The 24,921-nt window shown below is 36.3% G+C and overlaps 1 protein-coding gene and 1 pseudogene across 1 annotated transcript; both read right to left on the minus strand.

The window, feature by feature from the left end:
• Window positions 1-8,996: 8,996 nt before the first annotated feature.
• Window positions 8,997-12,900, minus strand: LOC114237074 (POU domain, class 5, transcription factor 1-like; annotated as a pseudogene).
• A 1,278-nt stretch (window positions 12,901-14,178) lies between these two features.
• Window positions 14,179-15,102, minus strand: LOC102997241 (olfactory receptor 5AC1-like). The gene has a single exon (XM_007164264.3). It carries the CDS (start codon window positions 15,097-15,099, stop codon window positions 14,179-14,181), a length of 921 nt encoding a protein of 306 aa, XP_007164326.1. The 5' UTR covers window positions 15,100-15,102.
• Between the last annotated feature and the right edge of the window lie 9,819 nt (window positions 15,103-24,921).

The following is a 24,921-nucleotide window of genomic DNA, read 5'->3' on the forward strand; positions in this document are numbered from 1 at the left end:
ACTGGATGTCCCCTGAAATAAAATGCAAGAAATATAAAAATAACATTCACTATGGATTTATGAATTGAAAACTTGTAAAGTGGAGTCGAAATCATACTCCTATCAGAATGCCCTTTTAATTTCATAAAATATTACTATATAAACTGTTCGGGGGATTTGAAGAAATGCCAATCAATATGATAATTTCAGTTCAAATAATGTGCAGAAATTAATAGATTTATATAAAAGAGACATTCTAACCATTTGCTAAATTTGTGGGGACCTAATAGAGTGTGGTAGGGAAATTCTGAGTCTGGGACATGGATTATTAGTCAAGGGAATAGATGTTTAAGGGATCTGGATTATAAAATGAATTGAATGCCACGTGAAGGATCATGAACTCTTTGCCTCAGGTAATATGTATGTACTGAAAATTTTCAAGACAGGGAGAGGCCTCAGAAAGTATTTTAAATTAATTTTTTATCAGCGCAGAAAATAGGTGTCATGGAGGGAAAGCCAGAGTCAGGGATACAATTCAGGAGATATTGCTATTTATTGTCCAGTGGTTTTCTAACCAGATTACACATCAGAATTGATCGTGGAGCTTTTTATGCAGAATATACATTGTGAGACATTACTATAGAAATTAATTCAGTGGGTCAAGATTGAGTTCTAGGAATCTGTACTTTAAAAAATGCTCCACAAATGCATGTGTAGTGCCTAGTCCGTTGGTGATATAACTTCAGTTGTCATGAGGAGGACAGAGAGATAGATGCAAAATAATTCAAAATGCAGAGTCACTAGGACCTTGTGGCATTAGATGTGAAAGGGGTGGTCAGTGAAGGAGAGAAGAGTCACTTGGTGACTCTCTAGATGGACATCAAAAGTTGAGATCAAGATCTCAGCGGCAGTGGCTAGTTTGTGGAGAGAGCATCCTCTGAACATCAAGATGAGATGTACTTAGTAATATGAGTCTACAAATAGCTTAATAGAAATAATGTCTTAGGAGTTTTGGGGGTAGCTGAAGGCATATTTATTGATAACCTATCCATTGAAGAGTATGCATAAAAAGAAGAAGGGCACAGAAAGAAACTTGAGGAACTTATATTAAAGAGGTTACACAGTGGATACACAGCATATATTAGATAGCCAACATCTGATCCCCTTTTCTCCCACATAGTCGTGGTGGCTGGTAGAGGTTATCACCCATTCAAGAAGTCAAAAGGTGATAGCCATAATGACCTATATGGGAATAGAATCTAAAAAGAATGGATATATGTATATGTATAACTGATTCACTTTTCTGTGCAGCAGAAACTAACACAACATTGTAAACCAACTGTACTCCAATAAAAAATTAATTAAAAAAAAAAAGAAGCCAAAGAACTAGACACTGACTTTCCCATTCCCCTTGCACATAGAGTGAGGGAACTTGACCTAGATTTGGCAAATCAAATCCACAAAACCTACATTTAGAATATGAAGAGAGAGAGAAAAAAAAGGTACCGGGACAAAAGAGAATATTAGTTGCAAAGACAGCAATATCAAGACTCCAGCAAATGCATCCTGCATCCACAACCATGGCACTGTGAGTGTGAGCTGGCATTCCAACTTCAACAGCAGTGGCAGCAAGTCTCATTGAGCTGGTGTTGGGACATGATTTGGGCTGTTGATTAGCTCCTTTGCTTCCTTCTCTTCCTGATCATTTTTTCACCTGATTTCTCAGTTGTCTCTTGCATTTCTATGTTAGAGCCATTTCCATTCAATTAACTCATTTCCTGTGGCAACCAAGAGGCCTGGTTCACAACAGAGAAAGACTAGGGAGAGACCAGAAAAGGATACTGAGCAGAGAAGCAGGAGGGAGACTGGAAAGCTGAGTGTTGTGAACTTAGAGGATAGATATTCAAAATGAACGAAGAGAATGACATGTCAAATGCCAAAATAAATGGTCTTGTAGGACAAAGGGTGATCAGATTTCACTGAGTGTGGAAATTAAGGGAATTTTAGTGGCTTTAGTGAGAGCAGTTTGCATTTTGTGATTGAGTTGAGGCCAGAGAATAATGAGAAGTGAAAGGGAAACAAGTGGGTGGAAGGATTTGGAGTACTCCACGAAAGGTGGAGAACCATTGGCATTTTTCTACTTCTCCTAGACACATATGGGTTTTTTTTTTTCCTCTAGAATATTTTAATGAAAGTTTTCAAAAGAGAGGAGAGTAAGAAGTTGAGGGGAGAAAGGGAACAGGAAAAGTGGGAAGATAATATGTGTTGGGGAAAAGAAAACAGTGGGGAGGTAACAGATGGAAAATATCAGAGACATAGATGGATAAGTATAGGAAAGACAAGCCAAAGTAGAGCTGAGAAGGAAGCATCTGAGAGAGGAAGTATCCAAGAAAAGCTGAAGAGGAAATATAGGTATGCCCCACTTTTCAAAAGTTTGCTTTACCACCACTTCTCTTTTTTGAAAGAACTATGTTAATAACTGTTTTCACTAATGGAAAGAGATCCAAAAAGGATTTTTGCTATTACCAATAGAAGGCAAAAACAGTGTTCAGCATTTCTTTTGCAGCAAGCAGTTATAGAGACAACACACACCCCCAGCAGCCAGAATGGCCCCACCAAGCTCCTTCCCTGGGAACTACATTTATCATTATGAGCATCAAGCCATCATATCTTTGAACTGTGTCTGTATCTGTGCTTTATCTTGATTTATTTTGTCCGTCTGTTAGGAAGATGTGTTTTAAGGTAATAGCTTCTTCTCTTTATGCCATTTCAGCTTTTAAAAGGTTTCATAGGAATGTTCTACTTTCAGATAGCAGGGGAAACCTATAAAGGGAAAGGCTCAGAGACTTGGGGATGAGTGTTTGTTTTAACTCTGGTGTTCCCTAAGATTGTCTGTCCTGAATCTTTTTTTTTATGCAAAGTTTATTTTCCTCTAGAATTTGTGTATGAAAAAGAGACTTCTATTTTAAATTGTATCTTACAAATTGTGTGTTGTTAATAAATATATTGGCACTGACAGAAAGTTCTTTCCATATTTAAAATTACTTTCTCTTTGTTATTAGAGTAATTAGAACTCACCTTATCTAGAAATCCTGCTCATTTAACTCGAGAGCACTTTACTCTCCACCAATTGTGGGCTTTTTAGTTTTGGGGGGGGAATCAAAAACTGAGCCCAAACTGGATCTTGAATATAGGCGATATAAATAATGAACATCAATAATTTCAGTTGTTAAGTAGATTTTTATATGAAATTTCCTTCCTTCTCTTCAATCCCAATCACTAAGTAATTGAAAGTTCTCAAATTTAATTTGTGTGTGGGTACTTATTAATTCATAAATGCTGGAAAACATAGTGGAGAAACATTGTCTATTTATTTCCTAACATATATATATATGATTTATATACTTTTTTCATTTATATTCTAAGACATGTATATATTTCTATGCTATATGTACACAATATTCAATAAGATTATTCTCATAAGTATGTGAAGGAATAGAGGAATTAATATTTAAGTGATTTACCTTAAAAGTTTTAATCAGTTAACTAATCAGAGTGGGTCTTTTTGTCAGAAAGCTCTAAATGATTTCTTATATAAGAATCATATGACCTGAAACATTAAACCCAATTTTAAATTATTTAACTTTCTGGTTCACCAGAATTTATCTTATAAATCTTTACAGTTAGGTTAACAAAATAATAAAACATCATTAAATTAAAGGGAACAATTCTGTCTTACAGCTATTTTACATGTCTAAATTTTAATCACAAAAATAAAATACACAATTCACTTTTTTTCATCTCTACGTGGTTATTTTGACATCTTATGAACCCAGTCTAAAATTATTGTAAATTAAACAGTATTTTAATTTTTATATAAAGAATAATGAATATTATACAAATCATTTCTCTCTTACCCATATCTTATGAGAAATTGTGGATATCCTGTCAATACATTAGGCTTTCTCTACAGCAGCACGGAAATGACAATAACATAGGTAGCAATTCTTTGCACACTGATTCATTTTGGAGACTTCCCAAGCTCAGGAAATTATAGTTTATATTAATTTGCTTTGAACAGAAGAGTCAACCAATTCTACAACTGTGTGCTTTTGCCAGAAGAAGGAGGAATGAAGAACTAAAATTCCCTTTAGGGCAAAGCTAAGCATTTACTGGGCACTGTGGACTTGGACATGTATGAGAAAGGCAGGTTGTCCCATGGGGCATCATAGGCTCTGAAATTATAAATATCAATCATTGTAGATAGTTCCAGTTTTAACAGTAGAAACCACACTTTATGCCATTACTTTTCACCACAGATGACACATCTGATATGTTTATGACAACTTCAATTTATCTATAAATTTTGATGCTCTGCTTAGTATCCTATTGTCTGAGCTAATCATCCATGATTTTAATGAGGTCAAAGTTCTAGATTCCCTTCAGGAGTGAACCCCAAGTAAAGTTGTCCTCCTCTTGCAAACTGTAGCTCACATTCCAGACTCACACCTAACTCCCAACTTTAAGCTGAAATCTGATGAGAAATCTTACTAAGCAAAGATCTGGGGAGGAGCAAAGGAAAAACAAAACAAAAGATCACAGTGAGAGGTGATCTAGATCAGTGCTCCTCAAACTTTATTGCCTGTGAATCTCCTGGAAATCTTGTTAAAATGCAGATTTTGTTTCAGTAGGTCTGTGTGGGGCCCAGGGGTCTTCAACTATTACAAAGTGATTGTTGCCTGTGGACAGGTCCCATCCACAGGGCCTTCATCATTGGAGGGACTATCAGATTATCAGAGAACCTAGGTAATTGGAGAAGCACAGCATGGTAAATGTGGCTTGCAAAAAGAGAAGCAGGGAGGAGCCCGATGGGGTTGGAGAGGCCAGCATATTTAGATAACACGGGGCTTTGGAGGCCAGGTCAGGGACTTTGTTCTTTACCCCAACTTAAAGGAAAATTATTAACATGATTTTGAACATGGTGGTAATGTGTTCAGATTTGCTTTTTGTGCATTAACAGAGAAACTTATCCATGAACATTCATAAAATAAACCTTAATTTACTTACTTGTGACATTTTGATTTTATATCTAAAAAGTTTTTAAAAAATAACTTCCAATTGAAATGTGTCTGGCAACATACTGGGGGAAAAGGGCATATTGTTTGATAGATGCATTAATCCTTTTCCTGCTTCCTTAGAATTTTGCTAATGAAAGGCAAAAAAGTGGAGAAAAAATAACATAGATTAAAGAGGATTCACTGCGAAAACTCTGCAGAAGGGCTGAGTAAGCAGTAGGATGTGCAGAGGTAACTAGAATGTGCCAAGGGAACTTTTAACATAACGGAAATTTGACATAAATTTACTGCCCCCTTCAATTTTGTGTAATTATCTTCTAATTCGTGTTGCCTATCTATGAGTACAAAGGTCTGTATTGCTGCTCTGGAATGGATTGTCCTTTCAATTTCAGTTATTTTAATAGGTGGGTTGTGGTATCTCATTGAGGTTTTAATTTGCATTTCTCTGATGGCTAATGATGATTAAGTATTTTTCTGCCCTTAGTTGACATCTGTAGGCCATCTTTAGTGAAGTGTCTCTTAAAATTTTTTTGCCCATTTTTAGCTGTTTCAGTAGTTAAAATTTGTTTTCTAATTTTTGAGCTTTGAGAGTTCTGCACATATCCTACATATGAGTGCTTTATCAGATATATGATTTAAACATATTTCCTGAAATTCTATGGTTTGTCATTTCATTTTAGCAATTTTTAACAGCAATATATTTAATTTAATTCTTTATTTAATGAAGTTAATTTATCAATATTTTTTCTTTTATAGGTTGTGCTTTTGATGTCATATTTCTTGGTTGTTCATTTAGGTTTATGATCCATCTTGAGTTAATTTTTGTATATGATCTGGATTATAGTTCATTTTTCTTCATATAGGTATCCAGATGTTGCAGCATCATTTGTTGAAAAGACTATCCTTTACAATATATCACTGTACCTTATTTATTTTATTCATAGTAGTTTGTACCTCTTAGTCCTCTACCCCTATATTGTCCCTCCCCCCTTCCCTCTCCCCATCAGTAACCACCAGTTTGTTCTCTATATCTGGGAGCCTGTTCTGTTTTGTTAAATTCACTAGTTTGGTTTTTTTTTTTAGAATCCAAATATAAGTGATGTCATACAGTATTTGTCTTTCTCTGCCTGACTTATTTCACTTAGCATAATGCCCTCCAAGTCCATGCATATTTGTACAAATGGCAAAGTTTTATTCTTTCTTATGGCTGAGTAGTAGTCCATTGTATATATAAACTGTATCTTCTTTGTTGATGGACACTTGGGTTGCTTCCATATCTTGGCAACTGTAAATAATGTTGCTATAAACCTTGGGGTGCATACACCTTTTCAAATTAATGTTTTCACTTTCTTCAGATATATACCCAGAAGTGAAATTCCTGGATTGCACGGTAGTTCTATTTTAAGTTTTTTGAGGAACCTCCATACTGTGTTCCACAGTGGTTGCACCAATTTACATTCCCACCAACAGTGTATGAGGGTTCTCTTTTCTCCACATCCTTGCCAACATTTATTATATGTGTTCTTTTTGATGACAGCCATACTGGCAAGTATGAGGTGATATTTTATTGTGGTTTTGATTTGTACTTCTCTGATGATTAATGGTGTTGAACATCTTTTCATGTGCCTGTTAGCCATCTGTATGTCTTCTTTGGAAAACTGTCTATTCAGGCTGTGGGCTCAGAGGGTCTTAAGGCAGCCTGTCTGCTGATGGGTGGGGCTGTGTCCCTGCCCATTTAATTGCTTGGCCTGAGATGTCCCAGTACTAGTGCCTATGGGCTGGTGGGCATGGGTGGGGCTGGGTCCTGAGGTTCATAAGCTAGAAGGAGGATTCCTAAATGGTGAATGCCAGCACCAGTGTCCACATGGTAGAACAAGCTCTCCAAAATGGCTTCTGCCAGTGTCTATGTCCCCAAGGTGAGCTAAAGTTGCCTTCTGCCTCTCCAGGAGATTCTCCAGATCAGTAGGTGGGTCTGACCCAGACTCCTTTCAAATTACTGCTTCTGCCCTGGGTCCCAGTACATGTGAGATTTTGTGGTGTCCTTTAAAAGTTGAGTCTCTATTTCCCACAGCCCTCTGGAACTCCTAAAATAAGCCCCACTGACCTTCAAAGCCAAACTTTCTGGGGTCTCATCTTTCTAGGACGAACCCCTGGTCGAGGGAGCCTGATGTAGGGCTCAGACCCCTTACTCCTTTGGGAAAACCTCTGCAATTGTAATTATTCTCCCATTTGTGGGTCCAAGGGTATGAGAATTGACTATATCACGACTCGGTCCCTCCTACCCATCTTGTCATTCCTTCTTTATATCTTTAGCTGTAGAAGATCTTTCAGGTAGGTTCCAGTCTTTTTTGTTGATGGTTGTTCTGTAAATAGTTGTAAATTTGGTGTGCCCGTAACAAGAGGTGAGCTCAGGGTCTTTCTACTCCATGATCTTGGCCCTCCCCTAATTCAATTATTTTAAATATTACACAGAATAAAGTTTATTTTGGTGAATGTTCAGTGCACACATAAAAAAATAATGTGTATTCTACTGTTGTTTGATATAGTATTCTGTAACTATCAAGTTGGTTAATAATGTTCTTTAGGTCTTCTCTACTTTGACTGATTTTCTCTCTACTTGTTTGTTCTATCAATTATTGGAAGAGGAGTATTGAAGTCTTAATCTGTAATTGTCTCTTTCTTCTTTGTCTCTTTCTCCTTCCCATTCTATCAGTTTTTGCTTCAAGTATTTTAAAGCTCCATTGTTCAGTGCTTACAGACTTAGTATTATTTTGTCTTTTTGATAAATTGAATCCTTTGTCATTTTGCAATGTCCCTCTTTATCTCTGGTAATATTCCTATTTTGTTTGCTAGCCACTCCAGCTTTCTTCTGATTAGTGTTGGCATAGTATGTCTGTTTTTCATACTTTTATTTCTAATTTATCTGTGTCTTTGTACTTGATGTGTGTTTCTTCTCAACAGTATATAGTTATAGTATGTGGTTAGATCTTGCTTTTGAATCCAATCTGACAATCTGTCTTTTATTTGGTATATTATACCATTTATATTCAATGAATTATTGATGTGATTGGATTAAAATCTATCATTTTACTGGATATTTTTCTATCCATTCCATTGTTCTTTGTTCTTCTTTCCTCTTTTCCTGCCTGCTTTTGGAGTATAGAAACTTTTTTATGATTCCATTTTATATCTACATTTGGCTTATTATTTATATATTGTCTATCTTTTGGTGATTCTCTTAGGGTATGAAATATATTATTTTAATTAATTACATCTACCTTCAAATAATATCATACCACTACATTTATAGGGCAATAATCTAACAAATTGTAATTTCTCCCTCCAATCTTTTCTGCTATATTATCATATATTTTACTTGTATCTGTAAAGGTATGATATATTGCTACTATTTTGGCATTCAGTCACCTCTTAGATTAATTCATAAGAAGAAAGAAAGATCCTTTTTATATGAACCTTAATTTTTAACTATTTTCAGAGATGTTTGTTTGTGTAGCACCAAGTTCCTCTTTGATATCATATTCCTTCTTCCTGAAGAACTTCCTTTCATAATTTTTTTTTTTTCCTCTAGGACTTTGGGTAATGATTTGTTTTTTTTTTTTTTTGGTTCTTGTCGTAAAAGTTTTTATTTTACACTTTTTTTCCCACTGTGTCCCAGGCTTCTTTATTTAAAAACAAAGTGATGACTGACATTGTGTTTAAAATCAAGAATATCAATGAATTTTACCTTCCTTCCGACTATTTCCCTCAAAACTCCCTGCCCCCGTTCTTCATATTCCCAATTAATTGAATGTTTCCTATTTGTTGAATGAAAAACCTAACTCCAAAAGCCCTGGCACAAATCCCAGGGTCCTGTTTCCCCAGTTTGTCCCCCTTTCCTCATCCCCCACTCCTACCCCCACCCCTCAGAGAAAAGCAGGCACCTCAGTTTGAATGCATGAGAAAGCCCAGAGTGGTGAGCTGGACAGAAGGGAACACTTCACCCTCAAAGGTCAAAGGGACCAAGGAGTGCAGAATAGTGAAGTGAGAGCCCCCATAGTCTAGGCTACTGAAATGGGCCCTGGTGCCAGAGAAAAGCACACTGGTGCCCCCATGAAAGGAAACTCAGCAGCCTCAAAATACTCTTCATTGGGAATAGTTCCTGCTTGATTGACTGCCCTTCTGGTACCAGGTACAGAGCCACACTCAGACTCTGTGCTTGTTGATGCCAAGCTACTTAATTCTCAATGCTTATCTGCTCTCCCTTTCGAGCCTGCTGCAGGAAGGACTCCTCTTTGCCTTTCCCCTGAAGATTCTCCTTGTTGTCAGCTTCCTCCACCTATTTCTGCAGCAGGGGGCACAGCTTACACACATTACTGACACTGAGCTGCAGAGTCTCAAAACAGCAGTTACTCTTTTGGCCAAATACCTTCCCACAGGGTGATCCTTCTCTGCTTTGGAGCTCCTGTAAAGTTCTGATGTCCTGAGACTCTTCCAGGTTTTGCTGCAACTTCACCTTGTCCTGCTTCATGCCACCAGGAAGACAGCACAAGGCTTGGGGGAGGCCCCTTCAGAGTTGCTCTCGATCCTGGCCCCAGGCTAGACTTCAGGCTGAGAAGTTTCCAGCAGCCTTGAGGATCCAGCCCCATTCCAACCTAAAGGACCCACTACGCCATCCCTCTGCAGAACTCACATAGTGCTGAGTACCCCCCAAAACTTCAGCTACTCTCCCACCCCTGCCCAATTCCTGGACCATATTGGAGGAGGCACAGAAGAGGGGTGTTGGAAGCCCAGCCAGGTGAGAAGGTCAACCCAGCCCAGCTCCAACCCTCCTGACCCATCACCTATACCTACCCCTACATGTGTGGAAGTAAAAAGGCAAAATTCAAAAGCAAGTAGGTATCCTGCAATGGGGAAGAAAGTCCCCCAAGCTGGGGACCTGGACCCACATTAATTTTGGGAAGTTATTTTTTGTTAGGTAAAATTCTGAGTTGGCAAGTCTCTTTCCCCCACAGTTTGAAATATGTCAGTCAATTACTCAGTTATCTTCTGGCTGTGTAGTTTTTCCTCCCCTCTCACTACCTTCAAACTTTTCTCTATCTTTGGTTTTTAACCACTTCAATATAACACGTCCAGGTGTTTTTGTGTTTTTATTTTCTTATGATTTGGTTTCTGTCTGTTTTGTTTATTCTGCCTCAGGTTCTATGTTTCTTGATTCTTTGGTTTGATGACTTTCATTATCTTTGAAAAATTCTTGACCATTATGTTTTCCAAATATTCCTTCTGCCCAACTCTCATTCTTTTCCTCTAAGTTTCCAGTTACACATAAGTTAGATAACTTGATAGTCCTTCACAGTACTTGAATATTCTGGGTTTTTTTTTTTTACTCTTTTCTTTCTTTGTGTTTAATTTTGATACCTATTGACCTATATTCAACATCACTGTTGTTTCCTCTACTGTGTCTAATTTACTAATGAGCTCACCAAAGGCATCCTTTATGTTTGTTCTCATGTTTTTAAAAAATTATTTCTACCATTTTCACTTGACTTTTAAAAAACACTTTCTATCTGTCTAGCTCTAAATTCTCTCTAAATCTGATCATGCATGGAAACTTTAACATATTAATCATGATAATTTTTAATTTCTTGACTGATAATTCCAACTTCTGAGTCATATCTGACACTGGTTCTTTTGATTGTTTTGCATTTTGACATTGGGTTGTTTCTTTCTTGGTTTTTTTTGTTGTTGTTGTTTGTTTGTCTCACAAGTTTTATCTGAAGTCTGGTCTTCATGTGTAGGACAATAAAAATGGAAGTAAATCATACTTAAAGGACAAATGAAATATCCGGAATTATAAAAACTTAAAATTCTTTTTATTAGCTGAAGTGTATATTTCAGATACCAAGTTAAAATGGACATTGACTATAAAGTTTGGTAGAGTGTATTGTATATGTATGTGGTGGGGGTCAGACTCTTAAAGATATGAGGTAAAAGGAAGAACCACTTTAAGATTCTGCTTAGATCTGAATAACATCTGGATAGATGGGGCATATCCAAAATAGTGAGAGGACCCCCAACCATTGAGATTTCTGTAAAGTAATAATTGCTTCATATGAAATAGTATAGTACATGTATGCCTGGTGTCTATATAAAACATTCAATTCTACCTTAGGGGAAAAGGGGTAGGTATCTTAGTTTGTGTTCTGCCACAGACTGAGACATTGTTTGAGTGCAGTAATTTATTTGTGAATAGTTGATGAGTGAGAAAGTGATGAAGTGAGACAGGAAAGGGAATGCAGCCCATAAAGGGTAATTTACCAAACAAGTTACAACTGTGGGCAATCAAGCTTAATCATTTTTGGAAACACCATGAGCCAGTATAGAGCATGAACGTCAAATTTATATCAGCCAAAGGGCAAAGGATCTGAGGTATTAATTCACCAACTCCTGCCAATCATTGGTTGATAAATGGTCTGGGAGAGAGTCTATGAACAGTAGTCGTTTCGCAGTTCCTCCAATCTGCCTTAAATGCCTCTGGCCATCAGAGAAAGCCCTCAGATGAAGATGTATAGTTAGAAAAGACATGGGCAGGCACCAACAGTATCTGTGACAGGGAATGTATATGAATCAATGGACAGTGTGATCTGTGACTCACATTGAATGAGTCATTCAACACTAGCTATTATAGTGAGTCAGATTCTCTCTCAAGCAACCCATTCTCAAAAACCTTAAATTTAGGTTTGTCCACATATAACAAAAGAAATGACGAAAATTGCTCTTACAGGATTAGAAAAGTGGAAAACAGTGTTTCAAAGTGAGTCATGCATACAATTTATACTATGTAACACTTAACATTAGGGCCTTTTAATTGGAATAAAGTTTCCTCTGATAGTTGCCAAAATTCCCCTAAAATAGTGATAGAATGTTATTTAATTTGTTTTGTAGTCTTTAAAAATCTAAGCAAATACTCTTCCCAGTCACATCATCATCATACATTGGGTCATTGCTTATGGTGTCTAATACACAAGGCAGCCAGCAATACAATATTGTGTTGTGAATAGTGCCCCTGAGTTAAGCAGTGCACACAGTTTGCATGACCATTCAAAATTCCTCTGTACACACTTTGTTATAACCCTATTCAGGGAACCCATTTTTCTCTCAGTAGTTTATAAATGTTTTTCCATTGTCTCTGTACTTTCAGTGCAACAAATGGGAAGTCAAATATTACTGTACTTACCTTTACTTTGTTAGTAACCTAGTCTCTCTATCTAGAAGTTTATAGATCTTCTCTTTACCCTGAAATCTGGGACTGTTTGCCAGGAGCATAGTCTTCTTGTGGTTGTTATAGTATCAGTGCTATCCATTGCAGATTATTTAGCTTAGGAATCCAAGATTTCTTCTGTTTCTAGGAAATGGCTTGATGAGCTATATTTTAGAATGAGTGAGCCTAACTTGCCAATTCTAGAATCACCAGTTTAGAGGTTGTAAATACACAATAGACTCCCTCCAGTGGTCAGTTCTCTCCAAAAATACTCTCAAAAAATAAATTCTTCTATATATGAGATTTTTCTGATGAGTCTGAATATTATATGGCTTTACAGCACTTGTGCTTTGAAATAACAGTGTCCTTTTTCACAAATCTAAACCCTTTCTCCCTATCTGGTTGAAGAGAGGACAGGACACCTTGTAGAAGCATGGATGGATTAGATACTTTGATCTCTATCAGCACCAAAGATGCCCCTATTAAGTTCTTCCACTTATACAACAAGGACCATTTTCTCCCAGAACTGATTTGATTTGTAGAATTTTTTAATTCATTTGGCTTCAATGTGTTCATTCCTCTTGTCATTGCCTGTTTAGATGGCCAATTACATTTATATAATCATTTTAAGTTCACGTACTCTCTGTGTCCTGAAGATAGTCTAAGACAGGGCAGTGGAGCTGCATTTCTGGCTTCAGTTCTCAGCCTTGCATCCTCCTACCTTGCATACCTGTTGTGTCTATACATCAGGTTTTCTGTATATGTAATTCTTCCTCTTAATACTTCCTCACTGATCAGCAATATCAGGTCGTCACCTAAGGATTTTGCAACAGCAATAGGTAGCCAATGATGATATAAATTCAAACAAATTTTATATTTTCTACCTTAGAATTCCTTTAAATTTAGGAGATGGCCAACAGAGAAAGTCACTGCACATTCCGTACAGAGCAGTCAATGAAAGAACAATAAATATTACATTGTAAGTTTTTACAATCACTTCAGAAATGAGAACCATTCCATACTGGCACTTACCCAAATTAAGAAGTGTTGCATCGTGTAATTGCAGAAATAAATTATTTTTACTTAAATGGTAAACATGCAAGAGATTATAAGAAGTGTGAAAATTATGTAAATTTATGTTTCTGCCTTATTAAACATATAAAGATTAATACAGTAGACTGCTAATATCTGAGGAAATATATTCTGAAATCTTTTAATATCTGCAAAGTCTTGAATACCACTATTAAAATTTTCCTGATAAAATGTACTATGTACTTGCATATATTTGAGCCATGTTCAGTAGTTCACTTTTTATTTTATCCCAGCTTCCATTATTCTCCAGTAAAATCCACCAGTCTCTTATATTCTGTGCTTTTTAAACATTTTCTTTATTACAAAGAAATTTTCCTCTTCGGGGACAATCTCCTCCAAGAAGTCACTTCATCTGAGTCTCTGAACAGTTGAGAAGCAGCAAGAATTTTGATATGCAAGCTCTAGACAATTATCTTCACTCAGTCACACCAAACTCAAACAAAGAAACATGCAAATGTCTGCCACAGCAAAATTACAAACTACTATATCAATTTAGAAGGAATTTACAGAGTCAAACATTGAAAATTCTAAATCCTTTGTTTTAACAAGGATGTTCTATTTTTCATTAAAAATTCAGTTTTCTGTGGTATGAAGACCTCCTGCCATTGAAACAAATATCCATTGAAGCTGACTTTCATCAGACAGCACTCAGAAACTACCCTAGACACGCCTTCTCTTAAAATTATAAAGCCAAGGCTAATTTGCATAACTACAGACCCCTTGTATTTTGCAAAGTTTGTAAAGAACAAGTTTGAATTTTGCCTTAAGAACTGTTTATTTATTCATTATTCTCCTCAAGGCACCTATAACCTCTTTGTTCCTCAGACTATAAATAAAAGGATTTAGCAGAGGAATTATGATGGTATAAAATAAAGAATATAGTTTATCCTGATTTTCAGCTGGTCCAGACCCAAGATGCACATACATGAAGAAGAGAGTGCCATAGAACAAGGAAACAGAGAGCAGGTGGGCACTGCACGTGGAGAAGGCTTTGCTCCTGCCCTTTTCACACTTCATTTTCCAGATGGCAAAGAAGACATAGCAGTAAGAGATAATGATACTCATAAAAGTGAAAGACTGTATAAAGACTGAAAATATAAAAACCAGGAGCATATTAACTCTAGGATCAGTACAGGAAATCTTAAATAGTTGTAAAATTTCACAGTAGAAATAATGTATTACATTGGACTTGCAGAAAGTTAATCTAAATAACAAACCCACATGCATCAGGGGATGAAGAAACCCGATAATATAAGAGACACCTAATAATTGAGTGCAGAAGATATTGGACATCACCACTGGATAAAGCAAGGGGTTGCATATGGCCACATAGCGGTCATAGGCCATCACCACCAGGAGGAAACATTCTGTGTTCGCACTGGAAGCAAAAATATAAAATTGGGAGATGCACTCAAACAGGGATATCATATGATTCATAGATAAGAAATTCATTAGCATTTTGGGAGTCACAGAGGATGAAGAACAAGCATCTGCAAAGGCTAAACTGCCCAGAAATAAGTACATGGGTGTGTGAAGATGAGGGTCCTTCCAGATGAGAAAAATCAGTCCAAGGTTGCCCACCATCGTGGTGAGATAGATCACCAAGAACACCAGGAACAGGGGAACCTGCAGCCTTGGAAGATCTGTAAGTCCAGTGAGAACGAACTCAGTCACCAGTGTCTTGTTTGCCACCATTATATTCACTCAGTCTATCACTGCAGTAAAAGGGTAGGTGAAGAACACAGTAATGAAAGACCATGAAAATAATCACATTTTATTTGAAAAAAATACATCTTCCTTGTTTATGTATCCCCTTTAATCAGGACATTTACCTTTTATCCTTGAGTAAATATTCTTTACAAACAATAAGTATTTGGGAAACTGGTCCCATAAACAAGGGGGAAAAATATACATATATATATATATATATATATATATAGTAATGATTTCATGACTTGTATAAAAGAAGTGAGCTTATTTTGTAATTTGGAAAGATTGATTGTAATTTAATAATCATCTTCTAATATAAAAATCTTTAAAAATAGGTATAGAATCTAGCTATTTAAATATGCTAAAGAATAGTTATCAAAACTAATAGCACACATTCTAAATAATACAGCATCTCCCTTCAAATTAAGAACAGATATAGAATATGATATGGCATGGAAGTAGGAAAGTATAATAGTAAAACAAAACAAAGACTCCAAAGCAGATTCAAGTATATATTGGAATTTAATATATTACATGGGTGATTTTTCAATTGAGAAAAATGATGATTTATTCAATCAGTAGTATGACTATATTTGCCTATCTATCAGGAAAAAAGTAAGAATGACTCCCTTTCTTATGCCTGTTTTAAATCTGCTGCCAGATAAAGGACTTAAAAGTTAAAAAATAACAAAACAAAAATAAACAATTAAACACTCTAAGAAAAGTCATAAAATAAATATAATTTAAATATATTACAAAAATTTTTGACTAATGTAAGAAACCCATAAATTATAAAGAAATATATAGGTATATTTAATCTACTACTTCATAAAAATCAAGTATATATCAAATCTATAATAAGGTAAAAGATTAATAAAATTTTGGAAGAAATATGTATAATAAATTAAGATAAAATATCAGTACCTATCACATACAAAAAATATTAAAAATTGATAAGAAAAGTCAAGTAATTCAATAGAAAAATGAAAATGGAATTGAGTGGGTGAGTCATAGAAAAATATGTCAACATATATTCAAAAAATGTAGGAAAAGTTGCTCTCCTTCCTCAGTACTCAAGATGTGCAAATAAAATAACAGTAAACCATCACTTTTCACTCCCCAGATTAGCAAAATTTATTGCTTAATGAAATTTGGAAATGGCCACTCTCATATTTACTGGTGAGAATATAAATTAAGCTTTTTAAAGACAATTTGGCAGTCTCTTAAAAATAAAATATACATACTCGTCAACCCAGCAATCCATGTCTGCAACCCATTCTATAGCAATAGCATATCATTTCATAGGAAGAAAAGTCCACTGCAGCATTGTTCATGGTGGCAAAAGACTGGAAATAATATGAAAACCAATCAGGATGAAGCAATGGTTGAACAAATCCTGGTGTAATTATATTAATCAATATTATGGCAGTCATTTCAAAATGAGTTATTGACCCACCAGTTGACTGAAGGAAAATTTCACAATTAATAAGGAAGTAAGAAGAGTAAGATACAGAGAACTATATATGAGAAGATTACATTAAACAGACAAAGTCTTAAAATTCTCACTCTCTGTATATCTTCGAACACATGCACACATATATATTTGTATATAACCATCTGAACATAAAGACTGTGTGAATCGATAGACTCCAGGTTGTTAATATTTATGATCTTCGTGTAGGTGAGAAAATAAAGGAGAGGAGAGAGATAAACATTCCCCCCCAAAAAGTGTTTGTGATAAAAACACAATATATGTTATCATCCTATTTATACAATTATATATATTAATATATGTACAAAGATATTTTTACTGATAGTCATAAACCTGTTAATAGTGAAGATGAGAAAAAGAGAAACAATAAAAATGTTATTATTGTATTTAGTAGGTAGCAATAAAAATTTTAATTAAAAAATAGGAATTCATTACAAGTAACATTTTTTGTAAAAGCATATCTTCAGTTTAGTAATTTTTTGGATTATGTGGATATGCTTTTGAATATTTTCAATGATATCTGACTTCAACCATTAAGAGTGATTTCTTTCTCTCTTTTTTTGGAATACTCAAAAGGTATTTTGTAAATGAATAAAGTTAGGTATACAAGTACAGTAAGTTTTTTGTTTGTCTTTATAACTAAGTACATTTCTTTTTGGATATATTGATAAATGTTTTATAATTTTTGTCAATGATGCAAATGAAATATTTGATGTAATCTTTTAATAATTTGAATTTCTTCTGTGACATGTAAATTTTGCCTGAAAGTAAATCCAAAAGAAAAGATCCTAAGATATTTGGAGGTGAACATAGAGATTCTTAGATTACCTAGAAGGGGAAAATCCACCTATAATTTAGTGTGTAAATTCAGCTATTTCTCAGAATAAAATGAATAACACAATTTTATACAGGCACTTTTTGTTGATTAAAATACGTACAAAAATTTACCTATTTTCCAAAATTGTATTAGTTTAACCTTAAAATGTCTTAGTTTTTATTTTCCATCTTCACTGAGATTAGAACAAGAAAAAAATTAGCTTTAAGAATACATCTTTTATTTTAAAAAAAAATTAAATAAAAAAGAATATATCTTTTAAAGTATATACGTGCAAGGAAACCTGGAAACACAATACCAGTAGCAAGAAGATTGACTGATATGTCTCTGCTGAAAACTGGCCTTATGGACAGTGAGTACAGATCATTTAGTTTCCAAAGTGGACATTTTGTCCTGACTAAACCTATTTAGCTTTCTTGCCAACTCTCAACCTATAATAGATATTTCCAGATTTCATAATAAGGTCAAGAGCTATTAAGAATTTTGTATCTTTCACCCTAAGATATAGATGATAGCTAGCTAGCTAGCTAGCTAGCTAGCTAGATAGACTGATATCCTCATCCATTGAGAATTCGTGATTTTATCTCATCCATGAATAACTCAAAGAAGTTTGAACAGCACAGTTTAGTTGTCCATACCCTGACAAGAAAATTTTCTATAGATTATGAAATAATCTCTGAAACTTTTGAGTCATTATCATTTTCCCATTTGTTTTACTCTTCTATTATTCCAAGTTTACTGTTAAAAAGAAATCTTATTATGCTTGTTTCCTTGACAGTAAAACATCTAGTATTTATGACAGGCATATGAAATTGTCCTGAAGAGAAACAGAAAATCCCATAGGATTGCCAGGATTTTTAATGCTTACCTGGATATTTCATTATCAGATAGGCAAATTGAAAAACTACAAATAATTAAAATCAGACAGATCCCAGTGTCCTCACTCAGTTTCTGTAAGTCTTGGGGAGAATGAAAAAATGGTTGTTTTCTTGAAGGAAAGATGATGATTTTTCATAGAAAGTAATGAAAAAAATGTATATTTCCCTCTACAATACTCTACATTAAGGCCAGAGTAATCTTTACCAATTGCCAAACTGATTAGGCCAGCACTGTTTTCACATGTATGGCTGCATCTCTTCTTACAACCCTTAAAGGAAGAAAAGCGGAAGGTGTAGAATGAAGCAGTGTTGTGCAAAGCTTTTCCTTGGAAGCCTCAGTTGCAGGGACATCTTTATTTGTACTCTTCCAAATCTATTCATGAAAAAGTAAAAAGAATCTTGGAATTCCCTCAATGAACGTTACCAATGGATTCCCTGTAGGATGAAGGCAAAGTCATTCTACTGGGCATTATGAACCAATCAGCGAGCAAATCACCCCAGACATACCCAAGTGTAACAATTAGAAACACACTTTGTGTCATTAGAGTTTATTGTGCAGGCAACTTGAAAAACTGCCTCTGAGTAGTTTTTAGGACATATTAATTTCCTCTAACTTGTCACTCTTGATGTTGCCAATTCCAATGACCTGATAATTTCTTCAAACATCTTAAAGACCCATCAACCTCAACATGTCCCAATCCAAATTTAGAGTCTTTTCAAACCTATCACTAAACATGGACCTCATCCAGCCCTCCCATTCTCAAATAATGGCATTATCACCTACCCATTTTTAAAGAAACAAACCTGAGAGTAATCTCTCAAATCCATGTCAAAATCATTATCAAATCCACAGCTTGTATCTCTTCAATGTCTGTTGAAACCACCCACTTCTCTCCAAGTTCAGGAAAACTCGATCTCTTACCTGGAATACTGATATAACCTTTTAATATTCTATGTGTATTTTCTAACATTTTATCCTATACCATTCCCTACATTTGGACCAACATCATTTTTATAAAAAGCCAAACTGCTGAGATCACCACTGTTCTCACATCCATGGCTACAGCTCCACCTTAACTCAAATAACTTCCAATGGCTCTTAAAAGAAAAATCAAAATCCTTAGCCCATATATCCCTTTCCTCATCCAAAAACATATCCAATGCTCTTCTATACAAAGTTTTTGTTCAGTGTAGTTCATAGATTTTTAGGTGAATGATTCTGACATTTCTTTGATAATAAAATCAATCTAGGAGTTGAAGTTAAAAATCATAATTTCATTTTTCACTTCTGTATGTGGTATTGCTGAGAAACAAAATTCAGAGTCTATCCCTTTATTTTTCTAATCTTATCATAAGAATGAAAAGAGTTCTCCTAAATATCTCTGGATACCCATTAGATTTCTGCCTGACATGCTGCCCCTGTGACAGGAGGAACACACATTCTTTGAGTGAGTCTGACAGAGCTCATGAACCCAGGTAGAACTCTGAAAGGGTCAACCATTGGCATTATGTTGTCTTCAGTAATGTAAGCAGGCCATGGAAGTTTTCAAGTCTGAAAATGACAAAGAATTATGAACTTATCCTTTTATTTGCTGGGAGTTTTTAAATTACTGATACAATTTCATTACTGGTAATTGGTCTGTTCATATTCTGTGTTTCTTCCTGGTTCAGTCTTGGGAGATTGAACCTTTCTAAGAGTTTGTCCATTTCTTCTAGGTTGTCCATTTTATTGTCATATAGTTATCCATAGTAGTCTCTTATGATCCTTCATATTTCTGTGGTGTCCGTTGTAACTTCTTTTTTTTTTTTTTTAACCTTTCTCAGGTTTGTAACTTCTTTTTCAAATCTGATTTTATTGATTTGTGCCCTGTCCCTTTTTTTCTTGATGAGTCTGGCTAAAGGTTTTTCAATTTTGTTTATCTTTTCAGAGAACCAGGTTTTAGTTTCATTGATCTTTTTTAAATTATTTTTTTAGTCTCTATTTCTTTCATTTCTGCTCTGAACTTTATGATTTCTTTCCTTCTTTTAACTTTGGGTTTTGTTTGTTCTTCTTTCTCTAGTTCCTTTAGGTGTATGGTTATACTGTTAATTTGAGATTTTTCTTGTTTTCTGAGATAAGCTTGTATCACTCTCAACTTCCCTCTAGAATTGCTTTTGCTGCGTCCCATAGGTTTTGGATCATTATGTTTTCATTTTTGTTTGTCTCTAGGTATTTTTTAATCTTTGGTTTCTTCATTGATACATTGGTTGTTTAATATTATATTGTTTAGTCTCCACATGTTTCTGGTTTTTGCAGTTTTTATTCTTGTTATTGATTTCTAGTCTCATAGCATTGTGGTCTGAAAAGTGGCTTGGTCTAATTTCAATTTTCTTAAATTTACCAAGGTTTGTTTTGTGGCCTAGCATGTGATCTATCCTGGAGAATGTTCCATGTGCTCTTGAAAAGAACGTATATTCTGCTGCTTTGGGATGGAATGCTCTCTCTCCTCTCTCTCTCTTTACATATATATATATATATATATATATATATATATATATATATATATATCTCAATTAAGTCCATCAGGTCTAATGTGTCATTTAAAGCCAGTGTGCCCTTATTGACTTTTTTGTCTAGGTGATCTGTCCATTGATATAAGTGGGATATTAAAGTCCTCTACTATTATTGTGTTACTCTCTATTTCTCCTTTCATGTATGTTAATATTTGCTTTATATATTTAGGTGCTCCTTTGTTAGATGCATATATATTTATGATTGTTATATCTTCTTGGATTGATCCCTTGATCATTATATAGTGTCCTTCTTTGTTCTTGTAACAGTCTTTATTTTAAAGTCTATTTTTTCTGATATAAATATTGATATTCTGGCTTTCTTTTGATTTCCGTTTGCATAGGATACCTTTTTCTATCCTCTTACTTTCAGTCTCTGTGTGTCTCTAGATCAGAAGTGAGTTCTCTTGTAGGCAGCATGTATATGGGTCTTGTTTTTATATCCATTAAGCCACTCTGTGTCTTTGGTTGGAACATTTAGTCCATTTACATTTAAGGTAATTATCAATATGTATGTTCTTATTGCAGTTTTGTTCCTTGTTTTGGGGTGGTTTTTTTTAGGCCTTTTTCCCCCCCTTTCTTTTTCTCTTGTTCCCTTCTATTATTATTTAATGACTATCTTTAGTAGCACGTTTGGATTCCTTTTTCTTTTTTGTGTGCATAGCTATTGTAGATTTTTGATTTGTGGTTACCATGAGGTTTTTATATAGCAGTTTCTCTCTCTCTCTCTATATATATACACATATATATGATTATATATAATATATGTATGATATTAAATATAATCATATATATATGATTATTTTAAGTTGCTGATCTCTTAATTTCAAATGCATTTTTTAAACCCTACATTTGTATTCTTCTCCCCTCATGATTACTATTTTTGATATCATATTTTATATCTAATTGTTTTGTGTATCCCTTAACTGCTTATTGTGAATATAGATAATTTTACTATTTTTATCTTTTAACCTCCCTACTACCTTTGTATGTGGATGATTTCCTACCTTTACTGTATGTTTGCCTTTACTGGTGAGCTTTTCATTTGGTAATTTTCTTGTTTCTAGTTGTGGCCTTTTCTTTTTCACCTAGAGAAGTTTCTTTAACACTTGTTGTAAAGCTAGTTTAATGGTGCTGAATTCATTTACCTTTTGCTTGTCTGTAAAACTTTTGATCTCTCCATCAAATCTGCATGGGAGCCGTGCTGGGTAGAGTATTCTTGGTTCTAGGTTTTCCCTTTCACCACTTGAAATATATTGCAGGACCTTCTGGCCTGCAGAGTTTCTGCTAAAAAATCAGGTGATAGTCTTATGGACATTCCTTTGTATGTTATGTTATTTGTTGCTGCTTTTATTGATGCTTTTAATATTCTCTATTTATCTTTAATTTTTGTAATTTTAATTACAATGTGTCTTGGTGTGTTTCTCTTTGGGTTCATACTGTTGGGGACTCTGTGCTTCCTGAACTTGGGTGACTGTTTCCTTTCCTGGGTTAGAGAAGTTTTCAGCTATTATGTTTTCAAATGTGTTCTGAGCCCCGTTCTCTTGCTCTTCACCTTCTGGGACCACTATAAGATGAATATTTCTGTGCTTGGTGTTGTCCCAGAGTTCTCTTAAACTGCCTTGTTTCTCTTCATTCTTTTTTTTCCTGTTCAGTGTCACTGATTTCCACTACTCTGTCTTCCAGCTCACTGATCCATTTCTCTGTATCATTTTCTCTATCATTGATTCCTTCTAGTGTATTTTTCGTTTTAGTTATTGTATTCTTCATCTCTCTTTGGTTGTTCTTTATATTTTCCATTTATTTGTTAAAAACTAACTTCTTACTCTGTGTATCCATTCTTCTCCCAAGTACTTTCATCATCTTTACAATCATTACCCTGAACTCTTTCTTGGGTAGATTGTCTATCTCCACTTCACTTAGTTCTTCTGGGGTTTTATCTTGTTCCTGTGTCTGGAACATGTTCCTCTGCCACCTCATTTTGTCTAAGTATTTAGACAATGCTATTTGTATTTTTATGTGTGTGGGTAGTTAGTTACATTTCTTGACTTTGGAGAAGTCGCCTACTGTAGAAGATGTATTATGCATCCCAGTAGTAGACTCCTCTCTCATCATCCAAGCTATCTGCTCTAGGATTTCCCCCTAAGATGGCTGCATGGGTCCTTCTGTTGTGACAAGCTAACTATGTGAGTGGTCTGATAGCCTTGGTTGGCCTCTAACCTGGTTGATTGCCAGGCCCTGCCTTGTGTGGACTCTGATAGCTGCTGGTTAGCGGGGCCTGATCACGAGGCAGCTGACTGCAGAACCCCAGGTGGCCCTGGGGCTAATGCTAGCTCACTGGTGGGCAGAGTCAGGGTTCAGAAGACTCAGGGCTATTGTCCCCCATTGCTGGGTGAAGCCAGGTCCTGGGGTTAATGCTGGGCTACTGGCAGGCAGACTTGGGTACCAGAGTCTTGCTGCAGGGCCCAGAGATCCCAGAGCTGGTGTCAGATCAATTGGGGTTGGAGGGAGGAACAGTTCCTGACACAGTTGGGTATAAGGTCCTGTGGTGGCCCCCAAGCTGTAAGCTTATTCAGCTTTCTGCTTTCCGGAGAACTGCTTGTCTCTCTCTTGGTATGCACTCCTGACGCTGCGGTATTGAGCGTAAAAAAGGAAAATGGCTTGCGGCCAGTTTCGCTCCAGGTGCCTGCTCTGCATCTAAGAGCCCCTGGTTGTTCCCCAGAAGAAGGACGTGCTGCCCTGAGGGGGAAGTCTGTATCTCCAAAGAATGGCCCATAAGGCATGCTGACGCATAGATAGTGGCGCATAGATAGTGGCGACAGAATTATGCGGAAATACAAGGTTTACTGATTTATTGTCTGATATTCGTCCCGTACTAAACCTATATATACATTCATGCTCTTTGAATAAACTTGCCTTGCAACCATCAGTTGTCTTGGCCCTTCTGACCCCATACTGGTGCTTTTCAGTTCCTTACCCCTCACCGCCAGGAACTTCTAGCTTTCTGCAGCCGGTCTGCGGCAAGGTCCAAGGTGTCTTGAAGCTTGTGTTGGCCTGCTATAGGACAGGGACAGGAACCAGCTGGTCCCAGAGTATGGTCTGGTCTGCTGCAGGTGGGCTGGGTCAAAAGGTTGCAGGATTGTGGTTTTCTTTCATCGGGTGTTTGCCCCCTGGTGGGTGAGGCTGGTCTAGAGGCTAGTGCAGGTTTCCTGGAGGACCAGGCTGGTGCCTTCCCCCTGATAGGTGGAGCTGGGTCTTGGCCCTCTTGTGGTCAGGGCTGTGTCTAGAGATGTGTCTAGAGGGGTTATGAACACAGGAAGCCTGTCAGCTAATGGGTGGGCCTTGTCCTCACCCAGTAAGTTGGTTGGCCTGAGACATCCCACCACTGGTGCCTATAGGCGGTTGGTTGGGTCCAGGTCTTGGTACTAATGAACTAGTGGGAGGATTCTGCAATGGTGCCCAGCAGCACCATTGTCCACATGGTAGAAGGAACTCCCAAGAATGCTCTATATCCCCAGGGTGCACTACCACCATCCCCTGCCTCTCTGGGAAATTCTCCAAAACCAGCAGATAGGTCTCACCCAGGCTCCATTCATTACTGCATTTGCCCTGCATCCCAGAGCCTGTAAGATTTTATGTGTGCCTTTCGAGAATGGATTCTCGAGGATCCTGATGTGTTGCAACGGGGATAGAGGAGGATGGGGGTAATGGCTGCTTCTTCTAGATGCTAGGGAACACAGCTGGACCTGGATCCAAAGCAGGCTCTACATATCAACCAGGCCCAGAGGACAATGCCCAGCTGGAGGACTGAGCAGAGCACAGGAAGCTGGCCACACTGTGACTTTGGATTGGAGATTTTAACCTATTTACATGTAAGGGTCTTGGTGCTCTGGCCAGGTGTCAGGTCTGAGCCTCTGAGGTGGGAGAGCCGAGTTCAGGACATTGGACCACCAGAGACCTCCCGGCCCCACATAATACCAGTCGGCAAAAGCTCTCCCAGAGATCTCCATCTCAAATCTAGGAACCAGCTCCACTCAATGACCAGCAAGCTC

This window comes from Balaenoptera acutorostrata, chromosome 4 (genome assembly GCF_949987535.1).
Source record: "Balaenoptera acutorostrata chromosome 4, mBalAcu1.1, whole genome shotgun sequence".
Taxonomy (NCBI): domain Eukaryota; kingdom Metazoa; phylum Chordata; class Mammalia; order Artiodactyla; family Balaenopteridae; genus Balaenoptera; species Balaenoptera acutorostrata.